Source organism: Vicugna pacos, chromosome 19, assembly GCF_048564905.1.
Source record: "Vicugna pacos chromosome 19, VicPac4, whole genome shotgun sequence".
Taxonomy (NCBI): domain Eukaryota; kingdom Metazoa; phylum Chordata; class Mammalia; order Artiodactyla; family Camelidae; genus Vicugna; species Vicugna pacos.
Genome location: NC_133005.1, coordinates 12,299,854 through 12,321,598, shown reverse-complemented (window position 1 = coordinate 12,321,598; position 21,745 = coordinate 12,299,854). Strand labels below are relative to the sequence as shown.

General features: G+C 46.1%; 1 protein-coding gene across 2 annotated transcripts in view; it reads left to right on the top strand.

Annotated features, from left to right (window-relative positions):
* The first annotated feature begins 2,905 nt into the window (after positions 1-2,905).
* The window catches only part of LOC140687380 (trafficking protein particle complex subunit 9-like), a 71,103-nt gene continuing 52,263 nt past the window's right edge, over positions 2,906-21,745 (top strand). The window contains exons 1-5 of one of the 2 annotated variants that reach the window (XM_072943810.1): positions 2,906-3,017; positions 3,424-3,700; positions 6,097-6,377; positions 6,896-6,974; positions 10,860-11,118. In XM_072943810.1, the coding sequence (XP_072799911.1) occupies positions 3,628-3,700; positions 6,097-6,377; positions 6,896-6,974; positions 10,860-10,900 (474 nt within the window). In that variant the 5' untranslated portion in view covers positions 2,906-3,017; positions 3,424-3,627 and the 3' untranslated portion in view covers positions 10,901-11,118. Of the gene's footprint in view, positions 3,018-3,423; positions 3,701-6,096; positions 6,378-6,895; positions 6,975-10,859; positions 11,119-21,745 lie in introns of those variants that run through there. The other variant, XM_072943811.1, reaches the window with a different exon arrangement.

Sequence of the window (21,745 nt, the reverse complement as noted above, 5' to 3'; positions counted from 1 at the left end):
GGTTCCCTCTGTGTGCTGAGAAACTAGTTCTATGCTTTGCAGGAGTGAGCCCTGCAGTAAGAGGTATCTGCAGCACACATCTAGCTCATTGCTTGACTATTGTCAAGGAATTCTGCAGATTTAGAATTGTTTATTGATTGTTGTCTCCAAGACGGCTCAGTCTTTTTTATTTCTATTGCTACTGCTGCAGTTTCAAAGAACAATGGGCTAGTTATTTTCCAAATATCAAATCATACTCTAATTTTGTTGTCACGCAAATTATGTGCTGCTGTGTCTTAACAACCTGCTTAGTGTTCACAGGCTCCTTCACTCATGGAAAATTTGGGAGAATGTCATATCCTTAGAGATAGCAATGCTGTCTTTGGCGACCTGAGCAGCAGTATCTGAATTCACTCCTGCTATTTTTCCAGTGTCCACTCTAGACCTCCTCCAGCCCTCCATGGGGGGCCCTGCAGTTCTGCCCTAGAAAAGCCTGTTGCTTCTCAGGAAGACTTCCCTATGAAACATAATCATGTCCTTCTTGTGGGGACATTCAGTCCAGAGACCTGAAAGCAGGGGAAAATGTTTAGCCTGCTTTTGGTAGAACCTAAATTCTTCCATACTTGTTAGAAGCAATTTCAATGAGGAAACTGTTTTGGCATCTAACAAATCAGCATAAATGACTGATGAGGAAGATCAGCTTCCCCATCCCACTCAGTCGTCATGTTGATGTGACACACACATTGGCAAACATTTTCTCCTGTGAGCAACGTAAAGTTCAAGACGTTATGAATGGCTTTTTGTTTTTATTTCTTAGTCTTTCCACATTCACTGTGTCTCGTGAGATTATATGAATCCTGCTTATTTTCAGCCCAGCACTAAACTTTTTAAAAGGATCACGTGTTTAAAAGGCTAGTGGACAATTTTTTAGAAGACGGAAATCCTTAGATTTTGGTCCCAGAGTTGAATCTTGGTTAGTGGTGAATGAAAATTCCTGTTAAAATTTTAAATTCAGTGATATAAAGTCTTAAAAATGGTTAAATATTAGTCAATTTCATTAAACACTATAAGAGTTATTTACCTTTAAGCCTGTTTCTGGGGCAATTTTGCAATGATTCCCTCCCTTTATCGATTCCCTCTTTATCAGAATCCTTGAGAGGCCCCTGTCATCATTGTCAGTATCATCATCATCATCATGGAACTGATTCTTCTGGAAGATTCTAGGAAAATAAAGAGATGGACGGGATTATGTGTAGGTCAGTGTGTGCATATACAATAAGAACAGCTGTCAGACATTAGATGCAAGATACCCATTTCATTTAGGGGAGAATGTGGTCATGAAATCCTGATGTGGTGAATGAAGGAAGCGGTGGGAACAGGATAGTCAATGGAAAGGAGGAGGAAGTGAGTGAATTGGAGAGCATAGATCCTTGGTTAGTTGATCAGCACATTGGTGAGAATGAGGGGAGTGTGATGGTAGAATCATGTCCCTCCCCGGCCACAGGGTAGCCACCTGTGACATGTTACTGTACATGGCAAAAGGGATGACAGATATTTTAGGATGAAAAATCTTAGAGGGTTTCTGTCTCCTAAATTGTCTATTAGTTAGCCTTTTAAACCCATGATACATTATTATAGATTAGTGCAGGGGCACAAATAAAAAGGATTCATATAATCTCACCAGACAAACTGAATGTAGAAAGGATAAGGAAGAAAAACAAAAAGTCACTTATAAGTGCCTTGAACCATAAATTGCTCATGAGGAAATGTTACACAAGGTGAATGTCACAGCCACATACATACTGCCTGAGTGGGATGGGACAAGGGGATCCTGAGATGAGACAATAGTGTGAGTAGTCTGGATTGTCCAGGTGGGCTGAATGTAATCACAGGGGTCCTTAAAATGGAGGATATTTCCCAGCTGAGTTTAAAATCAGAGGGAGGTGTAGCAATGGAGCAATGTTCAGAAAGGCTGCTGACCATGAAAATGGAGGAAGTTGAGGGGCACAAGCTAAGGAAGGTGGGTGACCTTTGTAAACTGGAAAAAAAAAAAAGGAAACATTCTCTTCTAGACCCTCTAGAAGGAAGGAACCCTGCTGGTACCTTGAATTTATCCCAATGAGAACTGTGTTGGATCTCTGACATCCACAGCCAAAGCTGATAAGTCTGTGCTGGTTTAAGCTATTAAGCTTATGGGAATTTGTTACAGTGGTAATAGGAAAATAACATAGTGAGCGGTAGTGTAAGGGATTAAAGGTCTAGGATGGGGTGTGGAGAGAATTCTGACATTTACACCTAAAAAACAACCAGGTGAAGTGGGAAGGTGTTTTAAGGAAGACCTACCTGGCAGGGCTGTCAAGCAGACTGGAGCGAGCGAAGCCTTGGAGTTAGAGGAATCAATTAAACCTCTACAAGGAAAATAAGAAATAAAATGTAGCAGGGCTTCAGTGTTAGTAGATGTAGGAATGGAAATGGGCAGAGAGATATAAACATTATTTTGAAATTAGCTACAGGTTTGATGACTGCATGTTTGGGAGAGTTAGCTGATGTGTGGACTGAATGCATCCCCTCAAAATCCATATGTCAAAACCTCATCTCCCAGGGTGATGATATAGGGACGCGGGGCCTTTGGGAGGTGATTAGTAGGATAAAATGAGGTCATGAGAGTAGAGCCCTCATGAATGGTATTAGTGTTCTTACACAGGGCCCCAAAGTGCTTGCTTCTCTCTCCTCTCTGGGCCATGAAGATAGTGGGAAGACAGCCATCTTCGAGCTGGCAATCCTCTCCCAGATACATTGACCTTGAAAGCCTCAGCCTCCAAACCGTAAGGAATATGCTGGTTGTTTAAGCCACCCGACACACGGTAATTTGTTACAGAATCCCAGACTGACGAAGACAGTGGAGAATGCCACTGCATTTTGCACTGATTGCCTGGAGAATGCTGAAACCCAGGGAAGTGGGCAGCACAGACGTTTACTCATTTAATCCTGCCAACACTGTAGGGGATAGAGTCTACATTTTCCTCGCTATTTAAAAGGTAAGGAAAAAGAGGCACAAATAATAACAACGACAACGACAACGACAACGACAACAACAACAACAATAATTTGTCCAAGATTCACACAGAACTCCCTGGAGGGAGAGTGAGAATTAATACTTATGCAGGCTGGCCCCAGAGCCCCTGCTCATAACTACTAAGTCAGATCACCTTGCTTATTTAGATCAGTTTTTTTCAACTGTGATATGAGTGTACTGTGTCCAGTAACTTATAATTTCAAAATACCTCACTGTAAGGGAAACATTAGTCGCAGGCATTACAACCCACAGAAAGCTAGACATACAAAAATAACTTGTTAGGGCAAGATAACCAATAATGTTTTTAAATATTATACCTGCTGACCCTTTGCAATAAAGTGTTTATTTATAATTCTGTCTGGCTACAGAATAACATCATAATCCTGCATGTGGCTGGTGGCTCCCGTGTTGGACAGCACGGGTCTAGAGAATTTAAATGACTTGCCCAGCCTTGCCCAGGAAGCTCGTGGTGGGATCAGAGCTATAGTCTGAGACTGTTCCTTCCTATCCAACAAGTCCCTCATGGAAGTTTAGAAGCTTCTCCTTTGGTGCCCAGCTGTCTATCCGTACTTATGACATCTTGTCAGGTGCCCCGGCCTGCTCCTGAACATCAGCCAGAACCCACTTCTGCTCTTTTTTGGCCAGGTAATACCTTCTAGCAACTTCCATTGCCTTCTTGGCACCAGTTTTTACATGGAAGGGTAGTGGCTAGAGAAGGAAATGTGTCCACATGACAGGTTTTTCATAAATATAGTAGGAGTGGTCAAGGTAAGAAAACCTCAGGAATACGAGTGGAAGCAGGTCATTTAATATACCAAATGCGTACTTTCAATGTATGTTTGTGTTTCCGAGTCCACGCTTGTTCTACTCGTGCATTATAGGCCAACACATCAGGAGACAAGGATTTGGGGCAAGAAATAGCGGCTTTAATTTGTAAAGCCAGCAGAGAAGATGGTAGACCAATGTCCTGGAGAACCATCATCCCAAGTCAGAATTCAGGCTCTTCTTATATTAAAAAGGGGAAGCGGGAATGCTTGGTTGTTGCAAACTTGGTGTATGAATTCTTTGTTGTTAGAATCCTTTGTTCTTGCAGCTCTTCACCTGGGTCAGATCCGTGTAAACCTCCAACAAGCAAATGTTATTTTCTATTCTGTATCTTGTTATCTTTATACGAATGGAAAAGTGTTAATATCCTTCAAAGTCAGAGCCTTGAGAGTAGGGTCTCCTGTATATTTCAGGATCTAGGCAACATTGTTTCACAAAAGGTGCAGAAACAACAAGACTAAGCCTAGGAAACAAGGCACAGGTTTAAAGTCAAAGGAACAGATCTAATATGGAGTCAGATTTGTTCTTTCCTATTTCAGTAGTGCCATGGGGAAGGCACTGTGGGCAGCTTTCTGTAGGGTCCTGGAGGCTTTCTCTCTCAGCCTCTGTGCGCCTCTATTGAAAACCGGTCATCGCTATCTGGCCTGCTGGAAAACTAGTCCGCCTGTTTTGCCCTGAAGTTGTGTTCTGTTTATAACTCATCTCTACTCCTTGGAAAACAACTCAATAAAAACTCAGTTGGTTTCCCACCAGCCCTGAGCAGGGGTGAGGGATAGCATGTTATTATTTTATAAAAAAAAATATAAAATAGTTTTAAAACAGCACTGGGCACATAGGAGAGAGACAGTCAATGCTTCCTGGCTTAAATCGAAAATGATGACTCAGTGAGTCTATGGCTGCTGTATTTGCTGAACTAGTTACTCCTTTGCTCCATTACACATTTCTTTTAACTGAAAAAGAAATATATGCATATGGTTAAAAAAATTCAAACAGAGCAAAAAATACTCAAGTGAAAGTAGTTTTCCCTCATCCTCTGTTCTTACACGCCTCCCTGGAGATGCCAATGTTTACAATCCTTTGTGTGCTTTTCCAGATATGCTATGCAAGTTCCCACCAATGTATGTAAATTCCTTAAAAGTTTTACTTATTTTTAACTTAAAGGGATTTAAATCCTCAAGTGGCTTCTGCCACAGTAATAGAAAAGAAGAAATCTGACTCCATATTAGATCTGTTCCTTTGACTTTAACCCTGTGCTCTGTCTCCTAGGCTTCTTCTTGCTTGTAAAACAATGTTGCCTAGAGCCTAAAATATACAGGAGAGCCTATTCTGAAGGCTCTGACCTTTAAGGGTATTTAACACTTTTCCAATCATATAAAGATAACACGCTGCAGAATAGAAAATAACGTTTGTTTTGTTGGAGGTTTACAGGGATCTGACCCAGGGAGATAGCTGCAAGAACAAAGGATTCTAACAAGAAGGAATTCCTACACCAAGAAGTTTGCAAAAACCAAGCACATAGGAAAGCAGCCTGAATTCTGACTTGGGGAGATGGTTTTCCAGGATATTAGTTTGCCATCTAGGTCTAAAGAAACTTGCTATTCCATGCCCCAACACTTGGCCTCCCAACTTACTGGCCTGTCCTGCACTGAGGAGAATGAACTTGGACTCAATAACACTTCTACCTAGCTAGCAAGTTGGACACTGGGACTGAGGGCAGCTCTCCCACACACAGGGGCCTACAGTGAGCCCTTGATGATTCCCCGAGGTTGGGGTGTGGTTTACCCAGGAGGGATGGGGACTCTACACCAACACTCAGGCAGTCTGCTCCTTCTGGGGCTCTGACATTTTACCTCCCGCTCCCTGCCAGCCCAACATTTGGGACAGTGGAGCTAAGGCAGAGATCGTGCCTGCCTGTTTCCCAGCATGTAAAAGGGGAATATGTACTCTTCCCAAGGTAGTTCTGAGAAACAACACCTGTGGGTGCTTGGTTCCCTGAGCAACAGTAAACCTAGCTCCTTGTGGGGGCAACGGGTGTGATACCCGTAGGGTTTCTGCAGAGACCTTAGCTGGAGGGCTGGGCAAGGGACGTAAAATATGAGCTGTGGGCAATGACGGGTAAGAGAAGGGTGTAATAGGCAGGACTGCTGCCTCCTTCGGGGTGCCACAAGAGGTAAAACGCTTTCTCCCCATCTCTGTTACTCCCCTCCCAATTCCAGATAACTGCCTTCCCTCTGCTCCTCCTGTCCATGTGTCTCCCTCCACTTTTCCCCGCCTCCCCTCCTCCTCCCCTATTCTCCCTCCCTCGGTTCCCCTTCTCTCTCAGGACCCAGAGCGGATCGCTGGCCCTCCTGCGCATGCGCAGTTGCTGCCAGCTGGACCGCGGGTTGGAAGCTCCAGCTCCGAGCCGGGGATCGGCCCCAATGGCTTCTCAGCTCTGTCGCCCTGTAGGCCTTTGGCTACTGCCTGGGGCCGGGGCCTCTGGCTGTGGAAGTGCAAGGTGAGGGGATATCGGGAAAGGGGTGAGGCGGCTGCGGGAGGGCGGTCGGCGTGTCACAGCCCCCCAGGGCGCCAGTCAGCGTGTGTTCAGCTGGATTGCTCGGGCCAGACCCCTCTGCCCGCGCCACCTGCCCCGGCGCCCCGGCCACAGCTGTCCAGGGTCAGTTGTGCCCCTGCCGCCTCTTGGCCCAGCCGGGCTCCCCTCAGTCCGCGGCTGGCGTCCGCTTCCCCTCTCCCGCCCGCGAGTCCTCCCCTCCCGGGCTTCCTCTCCTAGGCCGCCGACCCGTCCCCACCACTGGGCGGGCTGTGTCCCGGGCGGGCGGGGTCTGCACACCCGGACGGGGCGGGCGGCTTGGGCTGGGGCTGGCCTCCGAGCGGGGCTGCAGCCCGCGTCCCCCACCCCGCTCTCCCTGCCCCGCGACCCCGGGGCTGCCTTCCTCTCTTTCCCGATCCCTGAGGTCCAGATTAGCGGCGTGGGCGCTGCTCCCCAGGCTGAGAGCCCGCGGTTGTAACTCCCAGCTTCTCCTGGTGGAGTCGGGAAAAGGGAGCGGCAGTGCTGAGGGAGCTTCTGTCTCCTTGATCAGAATTTCTGCCCCAGGTAAGTACCTTGAACACTTTCAGGTGTTATGATGGCGGTGCTTGTTGATGTCACATGTTTTTATACTGAGAGGGATTACAGTGGTGAAAGCAGGGCTTTGTTCAGTTAAAAATGAGCTGAAGGCATGAGGCTGTCTCATCCTCCATCATTCACTCCCAGGGTGAAACGTGAGACGATCTTAAAAAGATACTTATAATCCCTAACTAGTCCAGCCCAGCTATTGTGTGTTAACAGGAACAGCACAACCCGAGGCGTTGGAGACCCAGGGACATTGCACTCCTAAAGAGCTCCTGGCAAAATCTGGTTTGTTTTGTTTTTTTTTGTTTGTTTGTTTTACTTAAATTGTGGGACAGACTAGTAGTATAGAGGGAAAAATAATTGGCAAGAAGGATTTTTTCATATAACAGCTTTATTGTGATATTGTTCACACACCATGAAGTCCACCCACTTGAATGTTACAATTCACCAGCTTTTAGCATATTCACATTTGTGCAACCATTATTATTCCAGAACATTTTCATCACATCAGAAAGACCAGTTGAAATGCATGACCTATCCACCCCTTCCCAGTGGTGGTTCTAAAGAAGTTTCTTGGCTGTTCCTGACCATAAATTAACTTGTTACATTCCATGAAATATCTGGGAGGAATTCTAATCAGAATTGCAATGAATCTGTCTATCAAAGCAGGAAGAATTAATGTCTTTATGGCATAAACTTCTTCTACACATGAATATATCTGGGACCCTATCTTTTCATCTGTCCAGAGCCAGGCCTATGGGAAATCCTCATTAATTCTTGGGTTTGTGAATGATGAGATTCAATACATCATTAGATGCAACTGTAGCCTTTCACTGAAGAGAAAAGTAACCTCGTAGAAGCCAAGTGATTCTCTGATGGTTAGAATGAGTGACCGCCAGTGCTGGAGTGTTCGAGTGGACTTGGTGCTTGCAGAGTTCTCCACCACCTACAGCTAAGGGGATTACCGTGTTCTTTTACTTTTTTTTTTATGGCGTTGCTTTTATTTTTACTTATTATATAAAATTATTTTTTATTGAAGTGTAGTCAATTTACCATGTTAGCTTCAGATGTACAGCAGAGATTAAGTTATAAGCTTATGCATATGTATATAAATGTTTTTCAGATTGTTTTTAGTACAACTCATTACAAGAAATTGAAAATAGTACCCTGTGCTATATAGTAGGTCCTTGTCATTTATTTTATATTTATTAATGTGTATCTGTTAATCCTCCCTTTCCTGCCTGCTAACAACAGTTTGCTTTCTATGTCCATGAGTCTATTTCTAGCAGCACCGTTTTTGCTAGCAATATATGCTGGTTGGCTCTTTTCTGTTTCAGTAGTTCCATCTTATGTGTGGGCATTTTTCTTCTGGTGGGCCTGTGTGTGGTTTGCACACGTGATAATAGAGATCTGTATTTGGGAGAACTCCAGGCCTCGTGTAGTCCCTCGTATGGAGCGCCCACTGAACTGATGCTTGAACTTGGAAAAAAACAGTAAAAGTTGGAATTTCCACTATGGTTGAGACTTCCAGGTTTCTATAACCTCTTTAGCCCACATAAATTTTGGCTGCACCCAATACTGGATAATTTGGTGGAACTTCATGGTATGGTGGTATAGAGACAGGGCCTTGTATGCTTCTTCTCTTTCCTTTTTCTAACAGTCATTTTCCTGGGCCTTCCAGGTACTCCCCCAGAAGGGCCCAGGGCTGGCTTGGTGCTGCACTGAGGCAATATTTGTTAATAAGTCCCTTTCCTCATCTCTTCTGAGCCTCCATTTCCTTCTCTGCACAATGAGGGCTTAGACTAGATAAGTGCTTTTCAGTTTCTTTTAAAGCCATGTTTCCTTTGAGAAACAGAAAATTCAAATCTCTCCTCCCATCACAACCCTTTAGATTTTGACACGTCCTCCAAGGAGTCACATAGCTCTTTGTGGTAAATTGATGTGATTGTGATTCCACGTGGCACAGAAAAGACTCTTCAGAGATTGATTGCAGGGAGAGGGCAGGAAAGGGGCAGTATGTCACACTTTCTTGTGTGAGCACTGGAGCAAAGGCTTGGGTTTAAATACAGTGTCTGATGTGGCATCTCTCTAATCTTGCACAATGTGATAAACCTCTATCCCTAGTTTCTTAATGTGTCAAGTTGGGGTGGTAATGATTTAAGGCTTTTGTGAAACGTTATACACATAAGCCATTTGTGTCTCGGTAGATACAAGACCTGCTAGAGAGTCGGAATTTCTTTAAAAATACATATATATTGTCCACATCACTCTGTCTGTGTGTATTTTGAAGTTCCTGGAGGGTGAGGGTTGAGTGTAATGTCCATCGTGGGACAGGTGGCCCATGGGCCTGTGTGCCTCAGATTGCCCCCTCCTCCCCAGTCCTCTTCCTCTCAGTCCAGGATGAAGTTCCCTAGTAGATTTACACAGAGGTCTTGTGGAAATGGCTTTTCATTTTATTGTTTCACCAAGGAGGGTTGCCATCATGATCTCTGTGGTCAGGTTTTGGTGACCTGAAGGCTATGCAATTGGGGATTTCTATTTTATAAAAAGAAAAAAAATTACAAATACAAAATTAGACCTAAGTTGGTGGCAGGGGCTTTTGAAAGTGGGGACCATTAGCTTTGTTAGCTTCAGGTGCAGTGGCCTCTGGCCACGAGGACACATCCTCATGCTCTGAATTTGGAGGGACCAGTGGGTTCAGTGGGAATATTTACTGAGTGCATCTCATGGGCTGCGCATTGTCTTATTTGTACTGTGTGTTCCTTATTTGAGACGGTGAGCTCATTTAAACTCAATAGCCTCTTTAAAATAATAGACTTTTTATTTTTAGATGTAATGTAGATTCCCATGTAGTTGTAAGAGATAATATGGAGGGGACCTATGGACTCTTTGCCCAATTTTCTTTAATAGTTCCATCTTGCAATGTTGGGGTACTATTCATTCGTGACTCACTAACCCTTTTAGGTTTGTGTTATTGCCCTCATTTCTATTTATGAATAAACTGGTGTTGAGAGAGGCACACAGGTCTGCCCAGGTCACCCACGTGGTTAGTGAAGATTTGGGTGGAACGTGGGCTTGGCATTTCCAAGCAGTACCATTATGATGGTCTGTGGCAGGGAGCAGCATTCACTTTGCTTGTTTATTCATTCATTCAACAAACATTTATTGAATAAACTCTGTGGGTCAGATGCTTTCATAGGGTTATCTGATTCTTCAGCAGTATGGAGAATCAGGTAATGTTTTCTTTTTTTTTTTTTTAATATGAGAAAAATATCTCTGAGAGGTTATAATCTCCCCAAAGGAAAAATAGCTCATAAATGAGGGATAGTACATTTGTACAGTTCCTTCTTCTTATGCAGGTGGTACCCTAGGCATTTTACATTTGCAAACTTCCATAATCCAGATATATTCTTGTAAGGCAAGTAGTTTTTTTTTAATTGAAGTATAGTCAAGTTTACAATGTTGTGTCAATTGCAAGGTGGTTTTTTTTTGAATTTTGAATGGAGAAAATATTTTTTGAGGGGGTTAATTAAGTTTATTTATTTGTTTCATTTTTCTAAAATGAGGTACTGAGGATTGAGCCTAGGTCCTTGAACATGCTAAGCACGTGCTCTACCACTGAACTGTACCCTCCTCCCCAAAGCAAGTTTTCTTACCCATTATTCTGCACCTTAGGAGTTCAAATAAATTGGCGTTGAAATCCAGATATTTTGATCCTACTATGGTTCTTTGCATTATATCCTGCTGAGGGGTGGGGAAGCAGTTCCTTTATTCATTCATTTATTCAGCAGTTTTGAGCACTGACTTTGCATCAGGGCCTGCCTAGGTGCTTGGAAACATAAAACAAGAAATGATCCTTTTCTGCAGGGGATGGAAGCCTAGACAAAAAGCTGGGTAATGTGATCTGAGCTTCAGTAGCCATGTGCAGACGCTGAGGACAAACTTATCCCCGATTTGCTTGGACTTCCCTTGCCTTCTGGCTGGTGCACACCAGGTCGCCGCATCCCAGTGAGGCCCGCAGCCCACAGCACAGTATGTACATCGATTTACCCTCCCTTCTCGGCAGGGCCTGCAACATGAGCGCCCCTGACTACGTGCAGTGTGCTGAGGACCACCAGACTCTCCCGATTGTGGTCCAACCCGTGGGGATCATCTTAGAGAATTTCTTTTGCATCTATAATGGAATCTCCTTGGTGAGCCAGATCAGACCGTGCGGCTCCCAGTGGGCACTCTGTATCTACTATAGGTATCTCTATGCACCTGAGAATGGATGGAGTGACTTCCAGACCGACCGCAATGTCGTGGGTCTTGTCACCATTACTGACTGCGTCTTGGCCAAGACCTTCTAGAAGCTCCAAACACAGAGGAGCTGTATGGCACCACGCTCTACGACTCTCAGCTCTTTGTCTTTGTGCTGTATGGGGAGGTGGCCGAGCAGCTGCACACCGACGTGGCCTTCAATCTACGAGGACTGCAGGGTGGTGGAGAAGAGGATCAAGGACTTCACTGAGTCACTCTTCATCTTGCCCAAGTCCAAGTGGCTGGATGGGGACCCCGAAAATTCTGGGGAGAAGACCCCCCTCCTCTACATCCTATTTGAGAAGGAGGACTTCGTGGGACTGGACACAGACAGCAGGCAAGTCAACCTGAAGGCCGGGCCACCCTGGCTGTGTGAAAGATTGCTTCCCTACATCCAGAATGGGATCATCAAGGAGGAGGGCTTTCTTGTAGCCAAGGTGGGAAGGAGGTGTAGCCCGCCGGTTTTCAGACGTTTAAAACTAAATCCGCCTTTGTTTCAGAGAGATCCTTTTAGGGTTAGTGTGGACACTTACTCCCCCTTTTCAGCCAGGACACTTGGGGGGACCCCTGGAGTTGCTGTCCAATAGAGTAGCCACAGCTACTGATGTTAGTAGTGCTGGGGAGGAGGCTGGTCTGAGCTGAGATGTGCTGTAGGTCAAATGCACATCAGACGCTGAAACTTGTCTAGTAAAAAGAATATAAACTATCTTGTTACTTTCTATATTGATTACACGTCAAAATGATAGTATTTTACATACAGTAGAATAAGTAAGGTCTGTTCTTAAAATCAGTTACTTGGTTTTTTTTTTTTTTTACATTTTAAACGTGGCAACTGGGAAACGTTATTTACATGACTCTCATTTCATTCCTGTTGGACAGCCTGTCCTGGGACAGTTTCATCCCTTTGCTTATAAATGAGACTCTGAATCCCGAGACGCAGAACGAGGTGCTGGTTGAGCCCAGGGTGGAGCCGATGTCTCCTGCCTCCCAGGCCCAGCACCAGCACGGCTCAGGCCCTCTCCCCTGCCTGACAGCCACCATGCCAAGTTAGGACATCAGGAACACTGCCAGGGGCTTCCGAATTAGCTCCTTATGCAGGGAAAGGCGTGTCACGGTGTATGGGACACAGCAGGGAAAAATTCGTCCTCACTTTGTCCCTGTGATTAGGTCAAAGACCCCACTCTGCCTTGGAAGTGCAGATGATCTCTTCTGGGCTGCCTAACCCCTCACCCTCTACTATGTTTCCCTGTGTATCTTTCAAGCTGTCCCTCGGGCAGAAGAGGGTGAGACGTCTTTGCCGAGAGGTGGTCCCCCTTTACTGGGGAGAGTGAGGTGAGCTGTGTCCCCCCGGCGTACGGCCTCGGGCCTTGAGTCTGGAGAGCGCTCATGGTGGTCCCACAGGTGACGGTCGGAGGACATGGCACGTGCTGCCGGGCCCGCTGTGCAGGAGGGGCTCTGTGATTCTCTGTGATTCTAAGGTCAGATTCTACTTTCTTATTGTTGGTAAGATGGAGGAGAAGATGCCAGAGAATTGATAAAAAGAAAATCCACACCAGTCCTGTGAATGACAGACACAGGGGATCCGTGTGCCACCTGCGTGTGGTGCCTGGCGGGCTCTGGAATAATTTTCACTTCCTCCCCGGACATTCCTCTATGGCTTAAGGAAGGGGAGAGGCATGTCGTGGCCATGATCTGTACTTGTCCTCACAGGGCCCTGTGATCTACATGCCCACACTACACTTCTGCTCCTTGGAGATGAGGTGTCAGGTTTAGGAAACTGGGCACTGCTGAGGGCATAGCTGCCAGAACCGTGCTACACCAAGGCTGGCTCCGTTCACCTCACCTGTCACCTCCTGTTGAGTCCTAAGGCGTCATTCAAGGTAGGTGCATCGGTGCAATGTAAGCAGGGACCTCCTTCACCCCCTGGACAGACTGGTGGGTGATCAGTGGAAGCCTGGAGCCCTGCCCCAGCCCCACGCCAGTGCCTCCTATTTTGTCATAGGAGGCACTGGTGACATTTTTGCTCAGCAACTGCTTGGCTCTGATTCTGCAGAGCCAACAGAGAATGCCAGCTTGTTTTTGCCTTTTGAAGTCTGCCCTTGGGATTTGGCGGAGTAGCTGGATGTGTGCTTAGCCCATAGTGTTTGACACTGTCACCATTGTTTACCCAGAACCTCGTGTACCAGGCATGGCTGCCGGCATCAAAATACAGCAGCGCATTAAACCTCCCTCCTGGTGGGTCTGTCTGTTCTGGTACCATAAGGGCTCAGCCAGCATCTGAAAGTCAGTGAGATAACGCGGCCAGTGAGCTCGGGTCAAGCACGTTCTCCTCCAGTGACTTTTACTCCATTGTTGCTTTTACTATTACACAGTCATTAATTTTTTAAAGAATGCTTTGGTTCATGAGCAGAACCTAATTCTCCCCTGTTCCTCTTGGTGGGAGTGAGTAAAGTTGTCCAGCTTGAAATGCGAACACATTTTGTAGCTCAAAAGCTGTCTACATGCATCTAGGTGAAGTTTTGGTTTGGGGCGCTGACCACGTTGGGGTCCCCCGGCAGCATCGCTCCCCTCAGGCCCCTGCCTTTCCTGGATCAGGAGGTGAGGGTGGGTCTCAACTTCCCCGCATCCCTGTCCTCATCACACTGACGTAATATCTTGTAAATGCTGTCAAAGTCATTTTTGTTCTCGTGTGTTTCTAATTTTGGCTGTTCCTCTTTTCCTTTTTCTATTTTCCTTTTTCCCTTATACCACCCCATGAGCATGTTGTTGGGTCTGAAAATGTGGGCTGTGCACACCCTGCATTGGAATAGCCAGATCGCCCTCTGTGCCGTCTCCATCGCTTTAAAAAGCAAAAACTTAACAGTTGCCATGATTCGTATATTATCTTAGTCATCTTCTTATTTTCTACTTTTTTGGAATTTTTGCTATGTTAGCACATCACCCACTGGAGTTTGATATCTGTTAAAGTCCTTGCTTTGAGGAACCTGTTAGTTCGTCCTTATATTTGGTAACAAATGCTCTCTTACTAATTTTGTTTATTTATTTTGAAGAAGTGAGATGCGAATTGATTTAGGCGGCTGCTGAGGGATTTTTTTCATGGAGTATTTAAACTTGGAAAGTCAAAATCTGCAGCACCTTGATTGATTCTGGCTTTTACACAAACGTGCTCGGCACACGGTTCCTGGCTGTCACTGTGTGACGTGCGTGACGGCGCTTCCTGGCCGGCGGTCACTGGTGAGGAAGTGGCCGGCTCGGGGGTGAGCAGCTGCAGGGGACGCTGTTGGAGGAAGCAGTCACCGGTTTTTTGTTTTTTGGTTTTTTTTTTTTTGCATTCACCTTCCCAGTGCCATTTACTTTACTTTGCATTCATAGAGGGGCAGGAGCGGGCCTAAAACCATGCCACTCTTTTGTTCCCTTTATGAGGCTGGTTTTTCTAAGTATCAGGAAAACATTGCCTTGTCCTAAGTAACTGGTTCACTTGGATCTGGTGGACACAGGGACCGCTAAAGGGGACCGTAGCTTCCTCTCTGCTTCAGCCAGTGGGCATTCAGAGCCGGGTCTGTGGTTTGCCTCAGCAGCCGTGCAGGCCTCCCTGCACCGGCCTTTACTTTTACCCCTTTTTGGCAGTAAATAGCTGACTCTGTGTCTGTTGCAGCTGATGTCCACCACTGACGGCCGTGTCGTTATTTTGCGGTAGTGAGTCTCCAACACCCCTGTCAGCCGTGAAGGGACCTTGCATTCTCACCCCGACCCTGGTTCATCTCACCCAGGGAAAGGGCTTGGCCACCACCGTCATGCTGGACATGAGGCCTTGTTTCTCCTTTCATGCTCTGGTCCAAATGTGGACACTTCATCCTTCACTGACTTGGTCTCGCTTGAGACAGTCCAGACTTTCTGAAAGAGTCCATCACATTCTGGGGGGGAACAGAACAGAAGTAAGAGTCGCAAGTAGGAGTCTAGGCTGTCTGGGTTGGCAAATGCAGGCTGGGATCTGTGATGGCCGGTCTGTGCCCTGGAAACTGGCCTTTCCCGTGGCTCCCGAGAGAAAAGGGGTCGGAGTGAGAACAGACTTGCCTGGGTTCCTACCATCCTCATCTGCTCACTGACAGGAGTGTCAGCTAACTAGGAGCTCCCCCAGAACTCGGGCCCTTCAAACCTCAGACCACGGGAGATCCTTGAGTCCCTTCTTCTGGTCCTTCTTTGTGAGAATCCAGTGCCTTCTGAGGTGACTGGCAGCAGGAGATGCCTCCCCCTCCAGGGAACTCCCTTCGGAGGACTGTGACTCAGTGCACATTGCTGTGAGCTTGTGGGTTTCCATCGTGCTCCCTGCAGAACCAGACTTGAGACTGGCTTAGCGACAGAAATAACAAGACTGATTCCAGGGCAGGGCCAGGTGGAGGGAACAGTGGAAATTGAATGTGACCTCAAACACCTAGGTGGGTGCTGGGGCTGTTACTAAAATGGGGAGCCTGGGAGGTATCTGCCAGGAATCGAAGTCTAGAGTAAATGGTGGACATAAGGCCTTTTTTTTTGACATATGGCATTTTTAAGATGCCATTTGTCATCCAAGTTAGGACTTCCAAGAGGCACTCGTGTCTCTGAGCCTGGGGCTCAGGTGAAGGAGCCAGACTAGAGATACACATTGGGATTCGTCATTCTTAGCTGGTGTTCACAGCCGTGCAAGTGGATCAGCTCATCTCAAGAGGTGCAGACTGTGGCTGAGGGGGGGCAGGGCTGTGCCTGGTTTGGAGGAAAGCCCGGACCATGCAGCTTTGGTGTGTCAGTCAGCGGCGTTTGTGATTTTCAGAGCAATGGCATTTATCCTTAAGGTTCTGGGGGGTGGGCAGGGCCACCCAGGAAGAAATCTGAAGAGAGGGTTTTGGCCACGTGTGCGCGTCTTGGGACGATCCAGAGGCTGCAGGGTCCAGAAGGGGAAACTCCTCAGAAGCTGGAGTCGGAGTGGGGAGTTGGGAGAATGTAGTCACACTCTCCTGTGATGAAGGGAGGGAGGCCTAGGGAGTCCGCACCCTAGCAGACTCTCTTTCCCACGAACAAAAGGCAATCAGACAGAAGATTTGAGGTAAGAAGGGATGGGCGTTGGGAGAGGAGCCAACCTGGAGAAAGGTGGTTGAACAATTCTTGAATAGTCTCCCTGAAACATAGAGTTAAAAAAACCCAGACTCTTAAGAATATTGATAGTGACTGGGGAGGAGGCAGTTGTTTTTCTGACCTCCTAAGGGTAAGGTATGTATCCGGGGATACACAGAAGAATCGGGCAGTCTGTTCCGGGGGCTTCACCCTTACCAGGGGGAACAGTGCAAGTTTAAAGGGGGAGAAGGGCAGCGGAGGGAAACTAGCCAGGCCCCGTGTCACGTACCAGTCGGCCGCCCTACTTGCGTGTTGCATTCACATCCATGCCTCCCAAGTGGGCGGTGGCAGCCCCGTTTTGAAGATTGGGAAGACTTCTCAGAGGTTTAAGGAATTGGTTCATTTAGCGACTAGTAAATGCTGTAGCAGGATTCCAGCAGGGCCTTGTCAGACTTCAAGGGCATGTTCTCTCTACTAATTCCGGTTGTACCTGAAATGGTGAAGTGAGTCAGTTTCGGAGCCTTTCAGAGAAAGTACGCTTTAAGTGCCTCAGGACTGTTGCACAAAGCTCAGTGTTCTTTCATGGTTCAGAACCACCGCAGTGCTTTTTGCCCCACAGATGTAAGGTCTTACTCCTTTGACGATGGCGTGGTTGTAAATGACGTACAGGTGCAAAACCACACTTAGCAGCTTCTGAAGGGAAACTCTCCTGTTCTCCCTTGATTGGCTTTCTTCCACGGGATGTAACTGTGCTGCAGCTAAGGCCTGAGCTTTCCGTATGGAGTGAGGGTTTGATATCCAAATTTAGCATAAAACAGTCAGATGGAGAAAATCGAAGATGACAATATATTTTGGGGTTTCATTAGACAAGACATACTATCTGTTAATGGCTCATAAAGCTAATGAAATTGAGTACAGAACATTGCATTTCTTACTTTCTACTGAGAGCTGTCTTCCAACATAAGGTTCTCTGCTTTGGAACTTCAGCTCAGCCACTAGGGCGCCTGTCATTGTGTTGGTGTGATTGCATTTACACAGTGCATGTAATCTGGGCTTCCTTAGCCCCAAACACTCCAGTGCAGAATCATAGGCTGCAGCCATCACTTAGTTATACAAATACTTCTAAAACTATATGATACCAAAAAAAAATAAATAAATAAAAATAAAGAGAGAGAGGGAGATTGCCTTTATCAAAGTTCCTTTGGATTTTAACTGCAAAGTGTTGTTGAGCAGCTCTGGTTTCCTTTGGATATGAATATATACATTTCTTTACATGTAACTTGGATTTCAGGCTTGAACACCAAGCTCTTGTTTTCCATGAGCCACAAAAATCATAGCCAAATGACACACTTATGAAACAGTTTATTCTTTTTATCTGAGACAGAATCCTTGAATTTGGGACTTGAGCTGTGATTTTCCTGTTTGCTTTTCCCACCCCTCTTGTCACCTCACTCCTTTTTCCCACGTGGCCTCCAAGAGGTCATGGTCTCATAGGAGCAGGTGGACAAATACCATTTGGTCGCCAAGCAGTGCTGCTGTAGACGGAGCCCAGCCAAGATCTAAAGGACATCATCAGGGAGGACTTCCTGGAAGAAATTGGCTCTACATTCAGTTCTGAGGACAGAGTAAGAGTCAGCCAGGGGAAGGAATCAAGGGGGTGACTCAGGTGGCAGGAGCAGCCCGGGTAGAGGCCTGGAGGCTTGTGGGGGGGACACGGGGAGACTGCCCTGTGTGGTCCAGGGTGGTGGGTGACCCTGCTTTGAAGGACACTGGAGAGGGCCTAGGGGTGGAGGGCTTTGGAGGAGCTTGGTTTTTACTAGAACTGACACAGAAGAGGCAGTGAAGGGTGTCAGCAGGAAGTGACCCTTAGGAGAGCAGCTCTGCCTGTCCTTTTGAGTCCCACCCCTTCATTCTTTTATTCACAACACACGCAATTCTGACTGTCTAGGGGAGAGGGGGTGGACCCACAGTAGTAAGCAAAATGTACTTGCTTCTTGAGAGCTTAGCAGTGTCAGAAGTTGACTTAGATTAAAATGTTTTATTAACACAGCAGGGCACCTAATCCAAAGTGCGGAGGTTGGAGGGAAGGAAGACTTCCTTGACAAACAGTTAAAATGAGCCTGGAGTCTAGTGGGAAGTAGCAGCAGGTCACGGGGCCCCTGAGGTCACTGGGGACCTGGTACTGAGGTGAGGATGGGCAAGCAGGGTCGGGGGTGGGGCTAGAACTCTACCAGGGAGCCTCTGATGAGTTTGAAGTGGGGGAGATATAATCAAATTTGTGCTTTGGGAAGGCTGCCTTGGCTGTGTGTGTGTGTGTGTGTGTGTGTGTGTAGCGGGGAAGAGGGGGAGGGTGTCACCAACTGGGAGGGTCATTAGAAGACCATTCACGGGCTCGGAGGCCACCAGTGGGAGAGGGGCGTCGGGGCTGCTTGGGGACCGCAGGGGCAGAGTGGATGCCGGGTTTCCTTATGTGGAGGGCTTGTTAGCGGGGTCGCTCTAGCGACACCTTGTGGCTGGAAGTAAACAGATGGAGGCCGCCAGGTGGACTTACCTCTTCTCTCCTTCCCTGCCTTGTGTGATGATCTTAGCTCTGCCAACATATGTAACAGAAGAGCTAAGTTCCAGAGTAGCCCAGGACTTTGCTGGGCTCGTTCAAGTGAGAGCAGATAGGATTTAGGCTTGTGTTGAGATCTGTAAGTTAACTTAGCTAGAAACGTCCCGTCTTTTGGATTTTCATAGGGGTAGTAATTCTTCATAAAGATTGCTTTCTTGGTGAGAGGAAATTTAATACAACTGATGTCTTTCTCAAAAAATATCTTATCTTTTAAGAAATTTAATATTCAAAATAATAGGAATATTTTAAAATAATAAACTAAGGCTTTCGTGTAGTTTCTTTGGTTTCTGAGTTGATGTGTAGGTAGACCCTTTGCATTACATAATAGCACATCTTTGACAGTATTTAAAGAGCTGTTAGTGAGCGCCCCCAATTTGAAAGCATCATTAAAGCTTGCTCTGAAATAGTGAAGTCATATAGGTCTTGTTTGCAGAAGCCAGATATTTGGTTTATAATCTGCAGCATAGCTCCCTTTATAAAATAATAATAGATTCAAAATTAACAAAGTGGAAAATAATTGATTTTTTTAAAAAATGAAACATAAACTTTCTTGTGCTATTGTTGCAACTGGAAATTTCGAAAAGAAAAATCCTATTGTACTATCATCTACGTGAAATACATATATGTCTGTCACGTTTGAATAGTAACTGCACAGTGGTTTTTGAAGTCAGGATCATTCCAGCTCAGATACTGGCAGTGATGGTTGCTGGTTTTCAATGGAAGAGCCTAAATTTGCTTTCTTAGCTTTATTCTTTTCTTTTCTTATATTTTCTTTTCTTTTCTTTTCTTTTCTTTTCTTTTCTTTTCTTTTCTCTCTCTCTTTTTTTTTTTTCTGGGTAGTGCGAGGGTTGAGTAGTGCTGTGCCAGCATGATTTGGGGGCAATTTGTGGTCAGATGTCGTGCAGCAGCAGTGAGATATTTCCATGCATTTTACTTTCCGGACATCACCAGGGAACATGTGTGGTTTGTGCCTGCAGGATGGGATGCTGCAGGACTCCCTGGTCCATCAATGTTATGTCTTGGAGCTGCTCCAGTCAGTGAATGATTTTCTGTGGCTTGGAGCTAATGTGGTCTGATCCAGATGATCAGATGTGTAACTAAAGTCCTGTTACTTGAAATAAGAGAAAAGCTAGCAAAAATGTCTCCAAAATACAGGATGAGGGAGGAGAATTGGCTGAGCTGCTTGCAGTGGGGAATATTCTCAGGTGACTCCCTCACTGTGTCTCCTGTCACTATCCCCCACAGCCCTGCATGGCAGTCCTACTGAAGCAACCATGCACTTTCTCAGAAACGCGCTGAATTTCCTTGTGCCTCTGATTGTTCACTTTTTTTTTTGAAAGCACATCTTGCCCTTTGCTTAAATGCCATCCCTGCTAGCCACCACTTACACTCATTCTTCTGGACCTCGTCCATATATAGCTGCTGAATGAAAGAACAAAATGTAGTATCTCCATTTAGTGGAATATTATTCAGACATAAGAGTGAATAAAAAAGAAAAAATAAATAAAGGGGAATATGAAAAAAGCCATCTGCTCTGGGTAGTCCACCCTGACTGCTCAACCCGGCCTTTTCCCTTTGAAACCCCACCCCTTATACCCCACTCTACTATTTTTGATAGTATTTACCACCTTCTAATAAAGTTTAACATTTTCAAAAAAAAAGAGACATGCTGATACCACTTCAACATGGGAAAGCCTTGATAACAGCACGTTAACTGAAAGGAACCAGACACAAACGGCCACATATTGTTGATTTCAGTGATCTGAAATGCCCAGAATTGGCTCATGCAGTGGCAGAGAGCAGATGATGGTTGCAAGGGGCTAGGTGGAGGGGGGTTGTGGAGTGACTGCTAGTGACAGGGGTGTTCTATTGGGGTGATGAAGTGTTCTGGAAATAGATGGTGGTGAGGGCTGCACAACCGTGAGTGTGCAGAAGACTGCTGAGCGCTGTCTCTGGGAGTGCTTGTTGTTGGGGCGGCTTTATTTTGTTCTCATCCTGTAATGTGAAGGGTCATCTTGTGCTGAGACCATTCAACTCCTGTGAGTGGTAAGGCTAAGAGACTTTGCAGAGTCATGTTTCTTTTTTCCCCCTTGCTGAGTGTAGGCAAAAATGGTTTAAGCCTGAGAAAGTGCTCCATATGCAGAAATGTCTTTCAGTTTTGGCTGGTGTAAAAATCTTGTGAGCTTTTTAATCATTTAGGACAGTCTGTAGGGGGAAACAGCCCTTGAAGCCTGGGTGAGACTTGGAAGAGCCGCGCTACCCTCCCAGACACGGGTGGGGATTTCACCCCCATTCAGGCAGTGAAGAGCCAAGACCCGTGAGACGAGTTGACAGTCATGAATATTTATGTGTATCCGCTGCTTCATCTTGGATATTAATTTCTAGCTGAGTCATTTTGTGGCGGCAGCCTCATCCTACATCAGGAATTTATAGTATCTGCTCTTTGAGGTGAAGAGCTGACAGACTTGATTATTTAACAGTCTATCTTGTATTGATATCTCAGATTCCTTTGTCAATCGCAAAACAGCAGAAATACAGACGTCCTTTAATGCCGATGTGACCTGGAGCAGGTTTAGTTTCTGTACCTCAGTGACCTTATCTGCGTGTGGGGAAGATGATAACAGTGCTTCCCTCAGAGGGGCTGGTGAGAGGAGACTGAGAAGCACAAATGGAAGACTTACACGAGATGCTCATGAATGACAAAATTTAGTGCTCTCAGCCTGGTGAGGCCTCAGGGGCAGAGATGTCAGAA